Genomic DNA, 23,499 nt, shown 5'->3' with positions numbered 1-23,499 from the left:
ATCAGGGTATATGTAAACTGCGGAGTACATCAGGGTATATGTGAGCTGGGCGGAGTACATCAGGGTATATGTAATATGTGCGGGTACACAGGGTATATGTAAGCTGGGCGGAGTACATCAGGGTATATGTCCGTGGTATTGTACAAAATATCCGCACTCCAGTATTGCCTAATCTTTCACTCCTTCACTAACCCCATATGTAGCACAGACCCCAAAATGTCATAGTTTCCGCTGCATTTACAGGGTCTACCAGTGCGGGCTGAAAATGATGACGTGGGGTTTTAGGTGAAGAACTGCTGCACATATAAATTAGTCTGGGTCGTTGTTTTGCATTATTGCGTTCCAAGAGTCATAACTTTTTTTATTTTTCTGTTGAGCTGTGTGAGCGCTTGATTTTCATGGGACGAGCTGTAGTTTTTATTAGTGTCATTTTGGGGTAAATGTGATTTTTTATTTGATCAGTCTTTATTCAAATTTTTGGGAGGGGAGGAGACCAAAATACAGAAATTATCATATTTTTGTACATGTTTTTTATACATTTCTAACGGCGTTCTCTGTGCAGTATAAACAACATGTTTACTTTATTCTGCGAGACCAAATTTATAAAGTTTTTATGTTTTACTTTTACACAATAAAAACACACTTTTCTAAATAAAATAATGTTTGTGTCACCATATCCTGAGAGCCATAACTTTTTTTTATTTTTTTGTCGACTGATCTGTGTGAGAGCTTGTTTTTTTGCGTGACAAACTGTAGTTTTTATTGGTATCATGTTGAGGTACGTGCGACTTCGATCACTTTTTATTCCATTTTTTTTGGAAACACTGTGAACAGAAAGGTAATTTGCCCGTTGTTTTTTTATTTTTTTTTATTTTTTTTTTACGTTTTTCACCGTGCGGGATAAATAATATATTTTTATAGGTCAGGCCGATACGAACGCGGCGATGCTTATTATGTATAGTGTGTTTTTTCTAATTATAAAGGGCTTGATCAGGGAAACAGGGCGATTTTTATTTTTTTTTATTTTTTTTTTGTCTTTATTACATAAAACTTTTATTTATTTATCTAAAACATTTTTTTACTTTTTCACTTTTTTTTTTTTACACATACTAGGAAGGGGACTTGAAGATCTGGTCTTCTGATTCCCTGTACAATACACTGCACTACTTCTGTATGTACTTATATAGTGCAGTGTATTGTAACTGTCATTTTACAACTGACGGTTAAGCCTATTACGTCCTGCCTTGGTCAGGACCTAATAGGCTTCCGTACCTGGCTTCCTGGTTGCCATAGCAACCATCGGCACCCAGCGATTTTTCGCGGGGGGCCAACGGGGTACAGAAGGAGTTCCCTACCTCTCTGTCAATCACTTAAATGCTGCTGTCACTATTGACAGCGGCATATAAGGGGTTAAACAGCGGCGCCCGGAGAGAACTGTGATCGCCGCCGTTGCAGTATATTACAGCCAACGCCCGCTAAAGATGAAGCGCGCACATCTCCCGCCCATTTGCGGGAACGTACCGCTAAAAAGGATGTACAGTAATGCTTATTTGCGGGAAGGGGTTAATCTCCACTAATTTTTGTCTCAAGTTGCAGAAACCTTGAGCTTAACCTTGTGTATATATTTCTCTGTTACAGAAGAGAGCATTGACAGCTCGTGGGTAACCAGAAACGACAGCATTCAAACACCAGGAACACTGACCACACCACAGCTTACATCCACTGTGCTGCGGGAAAACCCTCGACAGATGCCGGATCAAATCCCCGAACAGGAGTCCGAACACGGCTCCGAACCAGACTTTCTACACAAGTACGTGTGCTGTGTCTTGTGTCCTGTTTTCTTTTTTGGTTTGTCTTTTTGTGTAGTCCTATTTTAAGTTGACTGTTTTGTATATATGGTTTGTGGTCCTGGTGACGCGCCTTTATGTGGAGTTACTGTAGAGGTGAGGGAGAGTGTTGTGACTTTTTTTTCCCCTCCTAGTCCCCAGATGCAGATGTCTTGGTTGGGTCAGCAGAAGTTAGAAGACTTGAATAGAAAAGACCGAACATCCATGAGTTACATGAAGGTGCGGAGCGGTGTTCGGCATGGAGTGTAAGTATTTAGCATGTAGCTCCGCACGGCACATTCTAGTTTTGTTTTTTAGATATATTTTTATCCCATTTTGATCTATTAATAAACTATTTAGTACATTAAATAGTAACCGGAAGTATTTGTTGTTGTAATCGTTCCTCCCCCTTTTTCAGACGAGGTCTAATGGAGGATGATGCAGAGCCCATATTTGAGGATGTAATGATGTCCTCGAGGGGGCAATTGGAAGACATGAATGAGGAGTTTGAGGACACAATGGTTATTGATTTGGTAAGTATCTTGTCCATGTGTGCACTACAGTCTAAAAACTATCATAGTAGGAAAGTTTAATGCTAGTGGTATTATTCATAACACGTTATGCCTCAGAAATTCATTTATATGTAAGCAGCGCCATCCTTGGCCGCCACAATCACACTCTGCTAACATTTCTAAGGGATCGCTTTCATTGCTCTAATCAAGATTGTATTAAAGCGTAACTAAACGCTCAACAAACTTCTGATGTGTCATAGTGACATGTCATAAGTTGTGATCGGTGGGGTCCGAGCACTGAGACCCCCACCGATCATTATAACAAAGCAGCAGAAGTGCTTGTGTTAGCGCTGAGCTGCTTACAAACATTCTGTTTGGGTTTTTTCAGAAAGCCGATGTAGCGGTGAACAGGCCCATAGACTTTCTATTGAGCCTGTACACCGCTACATCGGCTTTCCGAGAAAAGCCGAACAGAAATGAAGCGGTTCAGCTGCTACGTTTTAGCGATTGGTGGGGATCTCAGTGCTCTGTCCTCCACCAATCAAAATTTCTGACATGTCACTATAACATTTAGTTACCCTTTAAAGGCTAGGAACACCTTTTTGAAGGCATTTTTTATTTTTTATTTTTAAATAGATTAGTCGGTGTGATTAGTGTAACTTTGTAATTGATTTAAAAATAGTTTAACTTTTTTAGGAACCGCTATCTCTAGCGCTAAATCCTGTGGACCTGACTGGTTCGGTGTCAGCTGGTCCTAGGAGTCTCTACAGGTGGATCCTGCATGTCAATCAATCACATTTAAGTTATGAACATAGATGTGATCGTTTACAGGTGGATCCTGCGTGTCAGACATGCAGGACCCACCGACACTGGACCAGTCAGGTCCATAGGACTGATTCAGTGTAAAATTAACGATACGATACAGCTGCTCTGCATAGAGAATACAGAACAGCTGTATCTCCAAAAGTAAAAAGTTTTTTTTAATGAAGACTAATTACATAGTTACACTGAACACACTAATCTATTTAAAAAAAAAAAATATACCCTCAAAGGTGTTCATAGCCTTCTCGTCTCTGACATTTATGGCATAGCCACCGTGGTTTCTGTACTCCCGGGCGCCTCATAACTCAGAGGCTGGAGCCCAGCGTCAAAAAAGGTAGGACTGGGGTCAAGCATCAGAGGTGGGACCCGCATCTATCAGACATTTATCCTGTGGATATTCCCTAAATGTCCAAGATGGGAAAACCTGTAACTTGCTGAGATCGGGCAACGGCTGGGGAGCCACAGGTTTGAGATCACTGCTCTGTTTGTTGTGTATTTGTTTTTATTCCTCTGTATGAAAAAATAAATGCGCGCTACTACTTTTCTGTGGTTCTCTTGTGGCTTTAACTTGCTGAGCGTACTGTTTTTGTGTGTCATTTAATCTACTTGCCCATAAACATTTAGTCCTAAGGACCACGGCATGGAAATAACTTTTTTTACCCTGTTTTTAGCCACCTTCTCGAAACAGACGAGAGAGAGCAGAGCTCCGACCAGACTTCTTTGATTCTGCAGCCATTATTGAAGATGATTCAGTATGTATTTGTGGACTTCATTTATACCGTAGTTACATAGACTTTACAGGCTTGGTCTTCAGATTGGATCCTTTTTCAGCTGTTTTCCTTCAAAACTTTGACGTGTTTGGGTGCGGCATGAATAGAACCGTGTTCTTTTATTGTGGATGGATTGTGACATTTAACTTTTTTACTATTCTGGGAGCCACAATGAGATCAGGTTGACTGTTGACCACGGTTTTGTGTTTTGTTTTTTTACATTCTTGTTTTGCAATATGTCAGAGCACCCTGACCTCCACAGACTCTTCTAAAGGGTCACTATTCTGTTCTCTACGTGTCCTGTCGATGTCTAGCAAGTTAGGAGCTTCAGTTGATCGTAACCTTTTAACAAAGTGGTGTCTGGACCAAGCGCCCCTCTAAATATTCCCTCGCTTGTTTTTTTGTGTATATTAGAGAATCCCACTAAAATCACTTGGCTTCTATAGACCAAAGCCCTACCACTGGACCCGGCCAGCTAAGGGTCCCGTGTCCCTAAGTGACATGTAAGAAAAGGACTCGAGCCTATTTACTACTCCAGTGTTTTAGTATCTTTGAATCTTGCAGATTTCCCAGTGACATGTATGATTTATTTATTTTTTCTATGTGTAGGAATAATTGTAGGAGCACAAGTTCTACTATATCTGTTTTATTCTTCTTTCCTCTATTCTAGGGATTTGGGATGCCAATGTTCTGAGGTTCAGCACATACCTGGAACTCTTGTTTTAAAGGCCTGTATACTGTGAGCTTCTGTAAGAAAATTAGAAAAAAGAAAAAAAAAACTTTTTTAACAGTTTTTGTTGAAACCAAATGCTTGTGGTATTGATGGGTTCTGTACGAGCTGCAGAATGACCCTGGTGTCTGGAAGGAACACTACACCCCCGCAGTCGTGATCCGTGCTGTGGCGGGGGCTGAATGCTCACTACTGTTTGCATTTGGTCACACAGAGAGATATTTGGATACATAGCCTGTTTTATGGACAAATGGTTTAACCGACTTATTTTCCTGCTGTACAAGTCAACCTTTTAACCCCCCATTTATATGTTGGAGTCTTTGTTTCTACACATGGGCTATCAGCTGGCCTAGATGACCGCCTTCTCCTCCCCCGTCTGGAAATGTACATAAATTACAAAATGCACTGGAAGAGTAAATTAAAGAGGGGGCGCAGATGAGGCCAAATCAAATTCTCCCCTAAATAATCGCCAGAACCCGGTTCCAGCAGAGCAAGAGTTTTTATTGGCGGACCTCAAGACCTGTATCATGGTTTTTGTTTTTTTGGCATCTTGATTCTGTTGTCTCCACCTTTCAAAGAATGTCACAATTTGTTTATCAGAAAGGAAACATTTTTACTTTTTTTGTTTTTTTTAATGACGTACATTTTTATCAATTGATACCAGCAAATCATGGACCGCAGCAAATCGCCTCATTTCATCCCTTGCAGATGTTCTCTAGACACTTGTTCATTTTACGCCCCCGCCTTTTTTTTTTTTTTTTGTTTAGTCACCTTTTTTTATATTCCTTGTGGTGTTGGACACATCCGTACATATTTTACAAAAAATAAAGGAAACTTCTAATAGTGGGACTGACGTGAGCCTAATATCCGTGCAGTAAAATTCAACAGTAATATTTTTGTAACGAAAAGGTACAAAAAAAAATGCAATTTTAAACTTTTGTCACCTATAACAAGCCCCTAGGAGGGGCATTTTTTTTTTTTTCCATTGTTACCCTCTGGTCAATGTTGCAAGTTATGGCATTTTCAGTGTTATCTGTCCCAAGTTTGGCTCTTTTTAAACGGGAAAGAGGAAAGTATTTTTCCCCCAGCACAATAATTACCCGTTTAACTGCCCTGTTCTGTATTATTGTAATAAAAGTCAAAATCACATGTCTTAAATAAAGTGATTTTAACAATACTCGTTAGAATGGTTTTATATCGACACCTAAAAAATATACCTGGTCTGATCTGCTAGACACTGCAAAGACTTAAAGGGGTTGTCTGGGCATTGGGTGGTCTTTCATACTGATGACCTATCCACAGGGGTCCGACGCCCGTATCGGAAGCAGGTGGTTCAACCACTGTACAGCGGCCATGCTGCATATATTCAAGTGAAGAGGAGCAGAGCTGCAGTTAACCCAGCACAGACGCCATACAGTGGCAGGAGCCATCTGCTTCCGGTACCAACCACTGCATAACTTCCGATGCCGGGGGCAGCCCGAACAGCTGAAAGCTGCATGGAACGGGTGTCATGGACAGGTCATCCGTTTATAAATCTCCCCATGCCCAGACAACCCCTTTAAAAGCCTTGTGCAAGAGTAGAAAAAGGGTATTTTGTTTTTCTTCCAGAAACCGCGCCACGCTTGTCCATTGGGCTTTGATTGGCAGTGCAGCTCAGTCCCATGCCAGAGAAAAAGTAAAAATCTATTAAAGGTGTTTTATTTGGAAAAATAAATAAATAAAAAGCTGCCTATTGTATATGGGATGATATATTGAAAAACAAACAAACCACAATTCACCTGAATGAGAATCTGCTGGCAGTCAAGTAATCTCTACAGAAACGTCAATCGGTGTTTACTTTCTCTAACAAAAAAAATGAGTGTCAGTGTTTTTTCCATTTGCTAAATGTGTTACATAGTTACATAGTTAGTACGACTGAAAAAAGACACATGTCCATCAAGTTCAACCAAGGGAAGGGAAAAGGGAAGGAAAAATTTCTACACATAGGAGCTAATATTTTTTTGTTCTAGGAAATTATCTAACCCTTTTTTAAAGCCATCTACTGTCCCTGCTGTGACAGCTCCTGCGGTAGGCTATTCCATAGATTCACAGTTCTCACTGTAAAGAAGCCTTGTCGCCTCTGCAGCTTGAACCTTTTTTTCTCCAGACGGAGGGAGTGCCCCCTTGTTTTTTGAGGGGGTTTTACAAGGAACAGGATTTCACCATATTTTTTGTATGTACCATTAATATATTTATATAAGTTAATCATGTCCCCCCTTAGTCGTCTTTTTTCAAGGCTAAATAGGTTTAATTCTTTCAATCTTTCCTCATAACTTAAATTCTCCATGCCCCTTATTAGCTTTGTTGCTCTTCTTTGTATTTTTTCCAACTCCAGGGCATCCTTTCTATGAACTGGAGCCCAGAACTGAACTGCATATTCTAGATGAGGCCTCACTAATGCTTTGTAAAGTGGTAATATTACATCCCTGTCCCGCGAGTCCATGCCTCTTTTAATACACAACAATATCCTGCTGGCCTTTGAAGCAGCTGATTGACATTGCATGCTGTTATTGAGTTTATGATTTACAAGTACACCCAGATCCTTCTCAACAAGTGAATCCGCCAGTGTAGCTCCCCCTAGGACATATGATGCATGCAGGTTGTTGGTACCCAGATGCATAACTTTACATTTATCTACATTAAACTTCATCTGCCAAGTGGACGCCCAAACACTTAGTTTGTTTAAATCTGCCTGCAATTCATGAACATCTTCCATAGACTGAACTATATTACATAGCTTGGTGTCATCTGCAAAAATAGAAATAGTGCTATTAATCCCTTCCTCTATATCATTAATAAATAAGTTGAATAAAAGTGGTCCCAGCACTGAACCCTGGGGTACACCACTTATTACCGGGGACCATTCAGAGTAGGAATCATTGACCACAACTCTCTGGATACGGTCCTTGAGCCAATTCTCAATCCAATTACAAACTATATTTTCTAAACCTATAGTCCGTAATTTACCCATTAGACGTCTATGGGGGACAGTGTCAAATGCCTTTGCAAAGTCCAAAAACACTAAATCCACAGCGGCCCCTCTGTCTAGACTTCTGCTCACCTCTTCATAAAAACAGATTAGGTTAGTTTGACAACTTCTGTCCTTAGTAAAACCGTGCTGGCTGTCACTTATAATGCTATTTATTGTCACATAATCTTGTATATAGTCCCTCAATAGCCCCTCAAACATTTTCCCCACGATGGATGTTAAGCTTACTGGTCTATAATTACCTGGGGAAGACCTAGAGCCCTTTTTGAAAATAGGCACCACATTTGCGCTGCGCCAGTCCCTTGGCACTATACCAGTCACTAGAGATTCTCTGAATATTATGAAAAGGGGGACAGAAATAACTGAACTAAGCTCCTTAAGAATTCTAGGGTGTAACCCATCTGGTCCTGGGGCCTTGTGCACATTTATTTTATTTAATTTAGCTTGGACCATATCTACATTCAGCCAATTCAGTATATCAACTGATATATTAACAGCACTGGCACCGGCTACATCAGCTGCTCCTTCTTCTGTTGTATATACAGAGCTAAAGAACCCATTTAGTAACTCTGCCTTCCATTGATCCCCTGTGATCAACTCCCCATTACCATTATCTAGGGGTCCTACATGTTCAGACCTTGGCTTTTTTGCATTTATATGCTTGAAGATTTTTTTGGGATTTGTTTTACTATCCTTGGCCACCTGCCTTTCATTTTGTATTTTTGCTAATTTTATTACATTTTTACAGATTTTATTAAGCTCTTTATATTTTACAAAGGCTACAGCTGTACCCTCAGATTTGTATTTTTTAAATGCCCTTTTTTTGTCATGTATTGCCCCTTTCACAGAAGGTGTAAGCCATGTGGGGTTTAATTTGAGTCGTTTATACTTATTACCTATAGGAATAAATTTTGCACTATAATAACTCAAAGTAGATTTGAAAATCTCCCATTTATCATTTGTTCCATTATTTGACATTAGTTCTTCCCAGTCCATATCCTGAATTGCAGCCCTCATCCTGGGGAAATTGGCATAGAGAAATTGTGTTGCAAAAAACACATGAATTTTAATTTTAAAAAAAACCCACACAAAGTGTGTACGTGAAGGAAGCCTAAAGGAGTTATCTGGATCTTTAAAAAAAAAATGTTTTCTAGAGTGGGTAACTGTATCCAATATTCACCCATAAAATGCCCCCAATCAGCGCAGTGACATGCCCCTGCAGCCAGTTACTGACCTCAGCGCTCATAGTTTTTTACACCATTACCTGCCCTCTGAAAGATTTTGAGAACTGGATAAACTTTTTAAACCTGCCGTTCATTGCACACTGAGGACTGTTTAGCCCCATCAGACCGCTCTAGATCCATTTCTTCATTCTTTGCTTGTCAAGTAGTTTCCGTATCCAGCGCGGTGAGACGGTTTCTATTCTAGATAAGGGGATGGGTATCTTCCCCCTGTGCACTCCCCTAATAGCAGCATGTTCTCTATATCCCTAGAATTGCCACTGTATACTCGATAGCAGGTAAGATGATGAGAGCGTGTCGTCTTCACCCTCCAAAAGCTGATTGGTTGTGCTGCCAAGCACGTTCACGAGAAGACATGTTCGGTCACATGGGAATTGCGTTGTGCGTAGTTCCCTTCGTTCACCACACTGCACGTCTATTTCATGAGAGCTGCGGAGGTTTCACACGTAGTGCAGAAGGAAGATCAGCGTCAAACTCAAGCCGCTAATAACCAACTGATCAAAACAATCTAGGTATTGCTGGTTTGCTTTTCTCATTGTCTATTAACTGGTGTAAAAATGTATTTGATGGCAATGTAGTTGGAGGTACTCTTTAATGTGGTATTAAATTATGCCTGTTTAAATGAATGGGTGACCCGTAAGTAATCCATGGTAAAGCAGAGCTTCAGAGCAGAAGCCTCTTTGTCGCTGGATTCCCCAGATAATAGACTGGGAGATGTCGCCAGAAACTGGGTGACCGGATATGATCGGAGGGAGAAAGAAGTGCCTTACAATTTTCTTTATACAACTGTCCACACCTTTGTTTTACAGCTCTTCTCCTTTCAGATGTGAATAGCTACGGATCTTTAGGAGTGGGTTAACACGTTTTTAGTCGTATTTCAGAGCGAAAACTGCTGCATTACGCTCCGAAATACGTCTTGAAAACGCCTTGCCATTTAATTCAATGGTAAAAAGCGGTGTAGTGCATACGAGGCATCATTTCTAAATCCTGATGCTTCTTGAGGAGCTTTTGAGGTTGATTTTCTATTGAATCAAAAACGCTTAAAAAAAATATGCCTCAAGACTCTTCAAAAAACAAAAATTGCTTTGAAACTTGGCTCTAAAACCACCTGGATTCAGAGGCAGGTCTCCCTCGCAAACATATGCTGTGTGAACATGCCCTTAAAGAGGCTCTGTCACCAGATTTTGCAGCCCCTATCTGCTATTGCAGCAGATCGGCGCTACAATGTAGATTACAGTAACGTTTTTATTTTTAAAAAACGAGCATTTTTGGCCAAGTTATGACCATTTTCGTATTTATGCAAATGAGGCTTGCAAAAGTACAACTGGGCGTGTTTAAAAGTAAAAGTACAACTGGGCGTGTATTATGTGCGTACATCGGGGCGTGTTTACTACTATTACTAGCTGGGCGTTCTGATGAGAAGTATCATCCACTTCTCTTCAGAACGCCCAGCTTCTGGCAGTGCAGCACTGTGACGTCACTCACAGGTCCTGCATCGTGACGGCCACATCGGCACCAGAGGCTACAGTTGATTCTGCAGCAGCATCAGCATTTGCAGGTAAGTAGCTACATCGACTTACCTGCAAACGCCGATGCTGCTGCAGAATCATCTGTAGCCTCTGGTGCCGATGTGTCCTCGCTCGTCTGACATGATGCAGGACCTGTGAGTGACGACACAGCGTGATCTCTGGAGAACACGGCTGTGTCTGCACTGCCAGAAGCTGGGCGTTCTGAAGAGAAGTGGATGACACTTCTATACACAACGCCCAGCTAGTAATAGTAGTAAACACGCCCCGATGTACGCACATAATACACGCCCAGTTGTACTTTTACTTTTCAACATGCCCAGTTGGACTTTTGAAAGCCTCATTTGCATAAATACGAAAATGGTCATAACTTGGCCAAAAATGCTCGTTTTTTAAAAATAAAAACGTTACTGTAATCTACATTGCAGCGCCTATCTGCTGCAATAGCAGATAGGGGTTGCAAAATCTGGTGACAGAGCCTCTTTAACCAGTTCAGGACCGGGCTATTTTGAGCCTTCAGGACCAGACACCGTTTAGCCCTTTTTAGCACGTGTTAGCCCAACAAATAAAAAAGTTATAGCCATTTAACTAACTACAGGATTTTTGCATTGTTTTTTCCGTAGACAATGCAGGTTTCTTTTTTTATCATTTTTATACACCTCCTTTTTGCTATTTTAGAATTTTTAGTTATAAAATTTGAAAATAATAGTAAAAAAATAAGCTTTTTTTTACATTTTTTTTTTGTAACAACATAGTTTTACCCTAAAATAGACCTTTTATTAGTGATAGTCATTGTCTACCGTAAATTTGAATATATCACATGTCTATATTCGGGTAATTGGGTCAGCGCTAGCGTTACGACAATGATTGGCGGGGGGGGGGGGGGGGGGGGAACGGGTTTTTTGGGATGGGTATTTTGTGTATTATAAAAAAAAAAAGTGCACTTTACTATTTTTTTTTATTACTATGGTCTGTTCCTCAAAGGTCAAAAAAGACAATTGGGGAACTTTTATATAAAAAAAAAAAATCTTTCTTTTACACCATGTTTTTCCACTGTAAGGGTATGTTCACACGGCCTATTTACGGACGTAATTCGGGCGTTTTTGCCCCGAATTACGTCTGAAAATAGCGCCTCAATAGCGCTGACAAACATCTGCCCATTGAAAGCAATGGGCAGACGTTTGTCTGTTCACACGAGGCGTATATTTACGCGCCGCTGTCAAATGACGGCGCGTAAATAGACGCCCGCGTCAAAGAAGTGACCTGTCACTTCTTTGGCCGTAATTAGAGCCGTTATTCATTGACTCCAATGAATAGCAGCGCTAATTACGGCCGTAATTGACGCGGCGTTCAAGCGCCTGCACATGCCAGTACGGCTGAAATTACGGGGATGTTTTCAGGCTGAAACATCCCCGTAATTTCAGCCGTTACGGACCCCCGCCGTGTGAACATACCCAAACTGGGGCTGCACAGGGAAAATCAGCCCTCTCAGTGACGATTGTCACTAATAGGGCTGTGCTGGGTCTAGTGAGACCCATCAGCAGTCTCTCACTAACAGCACCCGGCGATCATGTGACCAGGATAGACCGTAAGCACACACAATGTATGCACAAGCTACACCATTAGGGCATCCATCCGGACCATAGAAATAAAAAAATATATATATCTATCTCTATATGGCGTCGTACACACTTTTAAACAGTTTTTCCATGTAAAAACATGTACGTCAGATGTACAGTAAAAACGAGGTGTGAACTTCGCCTTATACTAATGAGGACCAGGATTATTCTGTGTATGAATGTATATCCGAAAATTGTCATTCATTTAGAAGAGAAAAAATAAACTGGGACACGTGGAAAGCAACATCTATGTATATCAGATATCATGTCTATTATTTTCTAGCAGGAATATATTCTGGGTAAGCGGCAGCTATAAATTGTGACAAGGGTGTTGTGGGACTTTTCTCAAACTTCAATATAATTCACATCCGTGAATGGAAATATTCTGTGTGTATAATTGTTACAGTCTATGGAATAAGTCCAGTATATTATGCCTTGTAATGATCGCTTAGGGATCCATTCATATAAAGAACTGTATTACTATATGAAGATTTAGCAGTAGTTGGGACAATTGGAGCTATTTCTGATTTTTTTTATTTGATATCTGTGTGAGATCTCTCCTGTGTATTTATTACATTATGTACTTGTCAGTATTTTACTGTATCAATCATACTCCGCTACAGCTTATTTTCTTTTACATAGAGGATCTGTCAGGTCTCCTGTCCTAGTAAATGCATTCTCCTTAGAACTCTGCATTGTTCCGTTCCCGTCATTCCTGGGACACAGTTTTTGTAGCACGGATTCATTTTAATGAGTGACAATCTTGTGGACTGCAGCTGTCACTTGATAAAATCAATTAGGTTTTTTTTAGCAGTACTGTGTAGCTCCGTACTAATTCTGGCAATGTATGTATACATTGACAGCTATGTATTACCATTTCCCTTGTGAATGGAAAATTCATGGGGAGAATAGCACCAGGGTGTGGAAAAATGGGCCGCAGAGTCACAAATGGTGAATAGTTGTCAAAATCCTCCAATACCGTATTGCACAAAAGAATTGCGAAGGCAACAACATTCGCTATATGTGATATTTTCTTGATCTCCCATTAATAGATAAGCAAAGAAGCAACAATTGACCCATGGGGCTGGGTCTCATGCCCATTTCAGTGCAATACAGTGGCATTTAAATGGAACAACCAATCACCTCATGTCATTGACAAATAGTACTAAAAATTACTTATGTCTCCTTAATAAGTCCCTAAAATATAAAACTTTTTTCTCTTATATAAATACTATTCAATGGCAAAGTGATCTTGTGTAGGACACACCCTATTGACAAGGAATGGTATTGCCCAGCTGTCGATTTATTTATACATTTCAGGTAGGAATAATAGAGAAATGACAATGCAAAGTTTTAAGAAATTTATTTTTTATTGTGGAATGTAAGTGTTAAAGATCATGACAGCGGATAGAACCCTTTAGTGACCACTAATACGCCTTTTTACGTCGGTCACTAATGGGCTTTAGGCTAGGCTGACGCCTTTTCACGTCAGCCTAGTCTAAGTCCTGCACGGGTCTCCCGTGCAGGCAGGAGCCGGGGCTCTGCTGTCTGATGACAGCTGAGCTCCTGCTCCAACGCCCGCGATTGAAGATTACTTCGATCGCGGCCGTTTAACCCGTTAAATGCCGCCGTCAATAGCGACCACGGCATTTAACTTTGTTTACAGAGGGAGTGAGCTCCCTCTGTCACCCATCGGCAGCCCGCAAATGCAATCGCGGGTCTCCGATGGGGTGTCATGGCAGCCGGGGGCCTGATAAAAGCCCCTAGGTCTGCCCTGGACATATGCCTGTTAGGACGCGCCGGAGGCATGTCCTAACAGATTGCCTGTCAGATTTACACTGACAGGCAATAATGCTCTGGTATACGAAGTATACCAAAGCATTATAGCAGCGATCTGAAGATCGCACAGTAAAGTCCCCTAGTGGGACTAATAAAATAAGTCAAAGTGAAATAGATTATTAATAAAAAGTACAGTAAAAAATTTTTTTCCCATAAAGTGGTTTTATTTAGTAAGTGTAAAAAAAAAAAAGTACACATATGTGGTATCGCCGCGACCGTAATGACTCCATCAATAAAGTTAATATGTAATTTAAACCGCAAAGTGAACACCGTAAAACAAAAACGCAAAAAAACATGGCGAAATTGCAATTTTTTTCCATTGCCCCCCCAAAAAAGTCATAATAAAAATGAATCAATAAGTGCCATGCACCCCAAAACAGTACCATTCAAAACTACATCTCGTCCCGCAGAAAACAAGCCCAAAAAATCACTACATTGATGGAAAAATAAAACAATTACGGCTCTTGCAAAGCGATGATGCAAAAACAAATAATTTTAGTTCAGAAGTGTTTTTATTGTGCAAAAGTCGTAAAACATAAAAAAAAACTCTACATATGTGGTATCGCCGTAATCGTACCGACCCATAGACTAAAGGTAACATGTTATTTACGTCGCATAGTGAACGGCGTCAATTTAAAAACGCATAGAACAATGGCGGAATTTCTGTTTTTTTTTTTTATAATCTCCCCCCCCCCAAAGGTTAATATAAAAATTATATGTACCCAAAAATGGTGCTATTAAAAAGCACAACTAATCCCGCAAAAAACAAGTCCTCATACAGCTATGTAGACGAAAAAATAAAAAAGTTATAGCTCTTTGAATGCGACTATAGAAAAACGAATAAAATAGCTTTGTCATTTGGGCCTAAAATGGGCTGGTCACTAAGGGGTTAAAGAAGTTTTCCCATCACAACAAAGGGATGGCATATCAATAGGATATGGGCTGTGACTTTGCGATCAATGGTTGGCTGACTGTCAGGATTGCCATGGGTTTTCGCTGAAGGGGCTGACCCCCACCTTTTGCACAGTGATGACATATAGTGATAGGCCATCTCTTCGTGTGATGGGAATACCCTTTTAAGAGACTGCTGAAAATATTCCACGTTTGGACTCTGCTCCTCTTGCTCTCACTCCTCAACGCTACATTTCTCTAAGTGATTTAATTAGATTAGAATTTATTTAATCATATGATTTATTAAGGAAATATCACATTCCTAATTAATTATTACTAATCCGATCAGGAAAGCGTTGTCCCCCGAGTCTAGTGTTTGCCACGAAGTTTGACACAAACCAATGTCTTTGTAGTTTGATCTTGTAATTTCCAGACTGGAATGGAAAGCATTGTGACCAGTGCTGCCTCATAGAGGAATATTTGCGTGTTTCTTCCATGGATTTACTTGATGCTTGCTTGCAAGTACTTCAAGGTCACGACAGAGGCGCATACGAGTAGTAGATGGTTGAATAATGTCATCAACAAATCCTGAAAAGAAAACAAACATAGGATTTATATTTCTAAAAATTCTCAAAGGGCTTAGTGTGCACATGCATGCATGCATACATACATACATACATACATGCATGCATGCACGCCAGTGCCAGAGGAGTAGTTTTTAGTCCTCTCAGCTCTCCGCAGGGGCAAGTCTGGCTTAAAATCTTGACTAAATCAAATATGATTGTGTGAAATCCCATGTGGAGCTCTGGAAGAACCATGTGACCACCCTCTGGCAACTTATACATATTCCAGATCCGGCAGTGTACGGGGGAGAGAACACAGCTGCTGTTTTGACAGTACTCTGCATCAGAAAGACATTAGAGAACAGGGTTTTTGCAAACCCCTCCTTTCTGTACTATTGGGACACAGAAAAACATGGCGGTGACCTAATAATTGCAGAGTGCAGGGCGCATGTGGCCCATAGGAATCATGATTCAATTTAATATCGTAGCACGCACGCACGCCTTTATTCCATGCGAAGAATGGCTTCAAAAACAATGTCAGAATTAGTTGGTTTTTTTTTGTCACTTTGCCCTTTCTTCTCTTTCAAGAGGCAAATTACGCGGGTCCTAAAACTAGGAAAGCAGGAACGGTAGGGCCCAAACATATCCGCTGGAAGCGACTGTGCCCGTATTATACTAGGACATCACCTTCCAGAAAAATTCCCCAAACTGCAAAGGTGCGGAGTGTGGACCAAAAGGGGTATAAGAAAGGACATTAATCAGTGAGACACCGACCTCTGCAGAAAGGATTGCTTCACAGCGTAACACACATCTATGGATTATGTACTGTGTTTTTTTTTACCCCATTATTATATCACATGCCTCTGCCCCTGATGGACTCTGCCCAGCTTACATATGCCCCCACATTATAAACTGAAATACCAGTCAAAACAACTACCAAGCAAAATCTATGCTCCAAAAGCCAAATGGCGCTCTCTCCCTTCTGAACCCTACAGCGTGCCCAAACAGCAGTTTACTTCCACACCTATGAGATCGTATACCCGGGAGAAACATTTTAACAATTTTTGGGGTGTGTGTCTTCAGTGGCATACGCTGGGCACGACATATTTGCCACTGAAATGGCATATCTAGGGAAAAATATTTTTTTTTACTTTGCACCATCCGCAGCGCAATTATTTATGGGAAAGACCTGTGGTGTGAAAATGCTACACCCCTTAATAAATGCCTAGAGGGGTGCAGTTTCCAAAATGGGGTCACTTCTCAGGGGTTTTCTTATTTCACATCTGAGCCTCTGCAATTGTGAACCAATACTTTGTAAGTTGCCAAATTAGGCCTCAACTTCGCATGGTACTCTTTCACTGCTGAGCCTAGTTGATTGTCCAGGCAAAAGATTAGGACCACATGTAGTGTGATTCTAAAGCCAGGAAACAGCATAATAATTAGAGAGCGGTCTTGTTATGGTGGCACAAGCTGGGCATCGCATATTGGGAATATCTATAGAAAAAAAATCCCATTTTCACTCTAACATCGAGTGCACACTAATTTCTGCAAAACACCTGTGGGGTTAACATGCTCACTACACCCCTAGGTGAATACCTTGAGGGTGTGGTTTCTAAAATGGGGTCACTTCTGGGGGGGGGTTTCCACTGTTTTGGTCCCACAGGGGCCTTGCAAATGCGACATAGCACCCAGAAACTAATCCAGCAAAATCTGCACTCCAAAGGCCAAATGGCACTCCTTCCCTTCTGAGCCCTACTGTGTGCCCAAACAGCAGTCTATAACCACAAATGGGGTATTTCCGTACTCAGGAGAAAATTGCTTTACAAATGTTAGGGTTCTTTTCCGTTATTTGTTGAGAAAATTAAAAATTTTGGGCTAAAGCTAAGTCTTATTGAAGAAAAAGTAAACACCTGCGGGGTTATCATGCTCACTACACCTCTAGGTGAATACCTTGAGGGGTGTGGTTTCCTAAATGGAGTAATTTTTTGGGCGTTTTCACGGTTTTGTCCCCTCAGGGGCTTTGTAAATGTGACATGGCCTCCGTAAACCATTCCTGCTAAATTTGAGCTCCAAAAGCCAAATGGCGCTCTTTCCCTTCTAAGCCCTGCTGTGTGTTCAAACTGCCGTTTCTGACCGGGGTATCGTTTTACTCGGTAGAGATTGCTTTATAAATGTTGTGCTTTTTCTCCTTTAGTCCTTGTGGAAATGAGAAAATTATCTAAACCTACATTTAAAAAAAACCAAAAACACGATTTTCATGGCCTACTTCCAATAATTTCTGCAAAAAAACCTGTGGGGTCAAAACGCTCACTATACAACTACATAACTTCCTTGAGGTGTGTAGTTTCCCAAATGTGGTCACTTTTGGGGATTTCCACTGTTTTGGCACTGCAAGAGCCCTTCGAGCCTGACATGGTGCCTAAAATATCTTTTAATAAAAAGGAGGCCCCAAAATCCTCTATGTGCACCTATGCTTCTGAGGCCGGTGCTTCAGTCCATTAGCACACTAGGGCTACATGTGGGATATTTCCTAAAACTGCAGAACCTGGGCAATAAATATTGAGTTGCGTTTCTCGGGTAAAACCTGTGGATTAATGGCTTAAAAATGAATTTCTGCAAAAAAAAAACAATTTGCAAATTTCACCTCTACTTTGCTTGAATTCCTGTGAAATGTCTAAAGGGTTAAACTTTCTAAATGCTGTTTTGAATACTTTGAGGGGTGAAGTTTTGAAAATGGGATGACTTATTGGGGGTTTCTAATATATAAGGCCCTCAAAGCAACTTCAGAACTGAGCTGGCCCCTGTAAAAACAGCCTTGAATTTTTTTTTTAAAATGTGAGAACTTTAGCAGCAATTCTATGGCTTGTAACGTCCTAGAAAAATAAAAGGATGTTCTAAAAATAATGCCCATCTAAAGTAGACATATGGGTGATGTTAATTAGCGACTATTTTGTGTGGTATAATTGCCGGTCTTACAAGCAGATACATTTAAATTTAGAAAAATGCTAGTTTTTCCCTAAATGTGTTTTTTTCACAATTCAATACTAAGGGTATGTGCACACACTAATTACGTCCGTAAGTGACGGACGTATTTCGGCCGCAAGCCCCGAACCGAACACAGTGCAGGGAGCCGGGCTCCTAGCATCATACTTATGTACGATGCTAGGAGTCCCTGCCTCGCTGCAGGACAACTGTCCTGTACTGTAATCATGTTTTCAGTACGGGACAGTAGTTCCACGGAGAGGCAGGGACTTCTAGCATCGTACATAAGTATGATGCTAGGAGCCCGGCTCCCTGCACTGTGTTCGGTCCGGGACTTCCGGCCGAAATACGTCCGTCAATTACGGACGTAATTAGTGTGTGTGTGCACATACCCTAAATGTATCAAGCAAATTGTGCCAGTAACAAAGTCCATTGTGTCACCTCAGAATCGCTTGGATAGGTGAAAGCATTCAAACGTTATTACAACATAAAGTGAACCATATCAGATTTGAAAAATGAGTCTCTGCCAGGAAGGTCAAAAGTGGCCAAAGAGGGAAGGGGTTAATCCTTTACAGGAATAAAAGGAATATTAGGCTGATGAAAAACAGCAGTGCCAGCATTTCTCTAAAACTCAAGTGTAATGTATAAACAAAAAAGGTTTCAGATTTCACTTTACTGAACGAATATTTAGTGGCATCACCATGGTTTCTGAGAATTGCTCGACGTCTGTGTTGCATGGAGTCGACCAACTTCTGGCACCTCTGGTCAGGTATTCCAGTCCCGGAAGATTGGACGACATCCCACAATTCTATATTTTTTGGTTTTTTTTGCCTAAAACCACATTTTTTTATGTCACCCTGCAAATTCTCTATGGGATTGATGTCAGGGGATTGGGCTGGCCACTCCATTACCTCAATCCTGTTTGTCTGTAACCAAGATGTTGTTCACTTACTGGTGTGTTTTGGGTCATCATAGTGTTGAAACATCCATTGCATGGGCATTTCTTTGGCATAGGGCAACGTGAAGTGTTTTGATATGTTCAAACTGCTCCATTATCCCTTGTATGCGATAGATCGGCCCAACACCATGGTATGGATAACATCCTCATATCAGGATTTTTGCAGCACTATGCTTTACTGTCTTCACTGTGTACTGTGGCTTGAATTCAGTGCTCGGGGGTCGTTCTACATACTGTCCACGGCACCCAAAAATAAAAATTTTGCTTTCATCAGTTCCACAAAATGTTGCGCCGTTTCTCTTTGGGCCAGTCATTGTGATCCTTGGTAAATTTTAACCTATTCAGGACATGTGTTTTTCTCAACAAGGCGAATTTGCGGGGAGTTCTTGCTGGTAACTTGGCTTCACTTCATGGTCTTCGGACTGTAGTCGTACTCACTGGTAGCTTCACATCTTCTTTGATCTTTCTGGAGGTGATCGTTGGCTGAGCCTTCGACATTTTGACTGTTCTTCGATCCATTTGAACTGTAGTTCCCGCTTCCTTCTGTGTCTTTCAGGTTTTGGTTGCCACTTCAAGGCATTGGAGATCATTTTAGCTGAGCAGCCTATAATTTGCTGTACTTCTCTTTATGTTTTTCCCTCTCCAATCAACTTTTTAATCGATGTTCTGATGAAAAACATACCATGTCTGGAACGACCCATTTTCCCCAGTATTTCAGAAGGAAATGCACTATAACCAACATGTGCAACATTTGCCACCCTCCTACCCATTCAATTAAAACTTGTCCACGTAACGGAATTGCTGCATAAAATTTCTGCAGCAATTCCGCAGAAAGTAGCAGACTTTCCGCTGCAGCAAAACCACACAATTTCCTCCATTTTTGACTGCAAAAAATGGTGCGGATTTTGCACAACGTTGGGAGATGGCAACATCTCCTCTGAAAAATGCAGCACTTCAGTCCACTTTCCGCAGCAGAAATTGACTTGCACCGCAGATCAATTTCTGGTTGGAATTTTTATGCAGCGTGTGGATGAGATTTGTCAAATCTCACCCACCTTGCTGCTACTGTATTCTGCTGCGTATTTTCCGTCCACAATTCCGGCTGGAAGATATGCAGCAATTCCACAGCGTGTGGACGAGCCCTTACTCAGAATGAGCGGCACGCAAGTCCTAATTGTTGGGTCTGTTTTTTTCTACTACACTTACAAGTTAATTATTTGCTATGTAGAAATATCACTTCAACATAGTTAACCCGATAAATCAATGCGTTTGGTGGGACTGCAATATTTTTTAACACTACTGTAGCGCGACCTGCTTTCAGCTGCGAAGCAGATACATGCTCTGTAAGCGAAATACATCACAGCGGCTGCATAAAGCTCACTGATTACTAATCAATCACAGCAAGTTGTCTTAAAAATAGACAGTAAAGCTGTGAGTTTGTGACAAACAAATACAAACCGCACCCCTATTCTGTCTGTCATTATAAATACATTTCCCCCATTGTAGTAAACTATGTTAACAGATAAACGAAAGCGTTAGCGTAAAAAAAAACATCCAAAAATTAGACCAGACAGGCAGAAGCTGCGCAAAATTTAGCACTGGATTTTCGACGCAGTTTAAAATGCCAGAAAAACTTTGTACAAGAAAAACAAACCTGGTTGTCCAACAGATAACATCATTGTGGAAGTAAAACATTTCTACATTGTCCTACGCAGGTCTGAACACCATTACAGGAAATCTATTTTAGGATAACCAGGTAGTTTACCTTCACTACTGAGGGCAGAAGGGTGAAGTTAAATCCTACAATAACTAGGTGTATAGGAACGTGTACAGAATGTGTCGGCGATCAGATTTACCTACAAAAACTACTTATTTGCAGTAAGTCCACTTGTTGGCAAAGTTTAAGGTCACCTCATGTAGCTTTACCATCATGTGAAGTAATGTCATCCTCACCTTCTGTTTATCTGCTGAATCTAGCTTAACTTGGACTGAAGTAAGCAAATATTTCACTCGAAGGCCGGATTCACACGAGCGTGTACGTTTTGCGCGCGCAAAAAACGCTGCGGGCCATAGTAGTACGTTTAGGCTGCACACGGCAACATTCGGCCTGGCATTGTCCTGTTGAAAAACGGCTTCTGGGACACTATGGAGAAATGGCAGTTCCACGACCGAATCAATGTAACGCTGAGCTGTTAGTGTACCTGAAATTTAGACTAGAGGGGTCTAGCGACCATACATTGACACCCAACACCATAATCCCAGAAGTTGAACCGGTTCCTTTGTGAAAGCCTCTTCATGGCGTTGCCCACATGGTCTCCAGACCAATCTTTGTCTATCATTGCATCCGAGACAAAAGCGGGACTCATCGATGAAGAGGATAGACCTCCATTCCAGCCTCCATTGCCGTCTTGCTGTGCGCCAGAATAGCCTTTGAGAGCAATGGCATGTGGTCAATGGAACACCTGTAGCTGGACGTCTGGCTTGTAGCCCAATGTCGTGCAAACACCTTCTGATGGTTTGTGTCAGCACTGGTTGCTGCCCTAGGCTTGGGATGTGGTGTCCAATTTCACTTGCAGTACAGAATGGATCACTACACGCCATTCTTCCAATTAGACGATCCGTCCCTGCAGAGGTTCGCCTCCGCGCACCTCTCGCTGTCATTCCCGTTTGTTATTCTCCCAACCTCCAGGACACGCAACGTTGAACAGTGTTGAGATCTCAGACAATGGCAGATCACTATGCTTCTAGGCCCTCAGTTCAAGGATTCTGTCCCTCTGTTTGTGACAAGTAGTTGCGATAACTGGAACGAAGGACAGGAGGCATCGCCCAATCATCCCACACCACTTGATCAGATTTTGAGGTTTCATGTGGCTAAAAAAAAAAACAACTTTGCTCTCAATCCGGCTGTCATACCTCCCACGTGCCACAGATTAGAGCGAGGTGTTTGAAGATTTGCAGATCTTGGCGACACCTGCTACTTCCTCGATTTACATAACCTTATGGTTTGCCCTTCTTGGTGTTGCAATTTCAATGTTGAGGAGTGTAGATAAGGAACAGGAAGGTTTAGCAGTCTTACCTCGAACTGCTGCAGGGAAAGGGTTAGCAAATTTGTCCACATACTCCGCCTCTGCTTCCGCCTGATTCTGTTTTCCTCTGAATATAATCTGAACAGCTCCCTGCAAGAGACATGGCCGTGAGTTCACAATTTACAGAAGAGTGATGTGGTATTTCACTTGGTGGAAGGTTCAACTAAATGAAGATTTACATCCTTTCCAAACACTGACTTCCTCTATTATGACAGGCCTCTCAAACTGCTCTGCTCCTCATTTCTAGTCACATGAATATACGTTGGGTTAGGAGATCTGGTCCTACCTTTGCTCCCATGACCGCAACTTCGGCTGTGGGCCAGGCGTAATTAACGTCACCTCGAAGATGCTTTGAGCTCATAACATCATAGGCACCACCATAAGCCTGAAAACAACCAACAGGGAGTAGTTAGCGGGCATTAAAGGGAATGGGTCACTAGAAATGTATTTATTTTTTTCGTTAAACTTAGTATATAAATGATTACACATTGTTCTCATTTTTTCACAAGTCAGGAAATATTATAAAAATTTGATTCTAATTTATAACATTTCCATGTACTGGTCACTAGAGGGAGCAATTCCCAAAATTGCAGCATTGGCATGTGGTAAAGCAACCTCATTGCTTTATGCTGCAAAATTGGAGAAGACACACTCGCTGTAGTGAGCTCAAACTATCCCCCCTCCTTTATCCTGGCTAGTGCCAGGAGAAAGGAAGGGGTTGAATATTCAAACCTCCTACACTGTGTGCTGCCATTTTTTGAGCGAATGCACAGTGTAGGAGGATTAGATACAGTGGTAATCACACAGTTTAACACGAACATACACACACATCAAAACACAAACATAACTTACCTGCTCCTGCCGCTGTCTCCGCTCCTAGTCCTTGCTTCTGAACATATGGACGGAAGCCGCGACCGGAAGTAGTCATTTTACTGTCCGGCCGCGGCATCCGGTCAAGATGAAAATGGCGCCGGATGTCGCTCGGCCGAAGACCTTCCTTTTGGACTGTGTGGGAGCGGCGCATGCGCCGTTCCACTCACTATAGCGTACGCCGCCTGTGTGGGAACGGCTCCCGTTCGTATTCTCTATGGGGATGTATGTGCCAT

General features: G+C 41.5%; 2 protein-coding genes across 3 annotated transcripts in view; one reads left to right on the top strand and one right to left on the bottom strand.

Annotated features, from left to right (window-relative positions):
- Positions 1 to 5,837, top strand: part of STAG1 (STAG1 cohesin complex component) — a 163,686-nt gene extending 157,849 nt beyond the window's left edge. The window contains exons 30-34 of the mRNA XM_075861179.1: positions 1,639 to 1,810; positions 1,982 to 2,092; positions 2,245 to 2,359; positions 3,832 to 3,912; positions 4,601 to 5,837. Coding sequence (XP_075717294.1) covers positions 1,639 to 1,810; positions 1,982 to 2,092; positions 2,245 to 2,359; positions 3,832 to 3,912; positions 4,601 to 4,624 — 503 coding nt within the window. The 3' untranslated portion in view covers positions 4,625 to 5,837. The remainder of the gene's footprint in view (positions 1 to 1,638; positions 1,811 to 1,981; positions 2,093 to 2,244; positions 2,360 to 3,831; positions 3,913 to 4,600) is intronic.
- Positions 5,838 to 15,086: 9,249 nt separating this feature from the next.
- The window catches only part of PCCB (propionyl-CoA carboxylase subunit beta), a 36,149-nt gene continuing 27,736 nt past the window's right edge, over positions 15,087 to 23,499 (bottom strand). For both annotated transcript variants that reach the window (XM_075861181.1, XM_075861180.1), the window contains exons 13-15: positions 22,680 to 22,778; positions 22,384 to 22,483; positions 15,087 to 15,392 (exon numbers count right to left, since the gene is read on the bottom strand). In XM_075861181.1, the coding sequence (XP_075717296.1) occupies positions 15,271 to 15,392; positions 22,384 to 22,483; positions 22,680 to 22,778 (321 nt within the window). In that variant the 3' untranslated portion in view covers positions 15,087 to 15,270. The remainder of the gene's footprint in view (positions 15,393 to 22,383; positions 22,484 to 22,679; positions 22,779 to 23,499) is intronic.

The sequence above is a fragment of the Rhinoderma darwinii genome, chromosome 4 (genome assembly GCF_050947455.1).
Source record: "Rhinoderma darwinii isolate aRhiDar2 chromosome 4, aRhiDar2.hap1, whole genome shotgun sequence".
Taxonomy (NCBI): Eukaryota; Metazoa; Chordata; class Amphibia; order Anura; family Rhinodermatidae; genus Rhinoderma; species Rhinoderma darwinii.
Note: the sequence above shows the minus strand (reverse complement) of the source record. Positions and strands in the feature narration are given on the sequence as shown.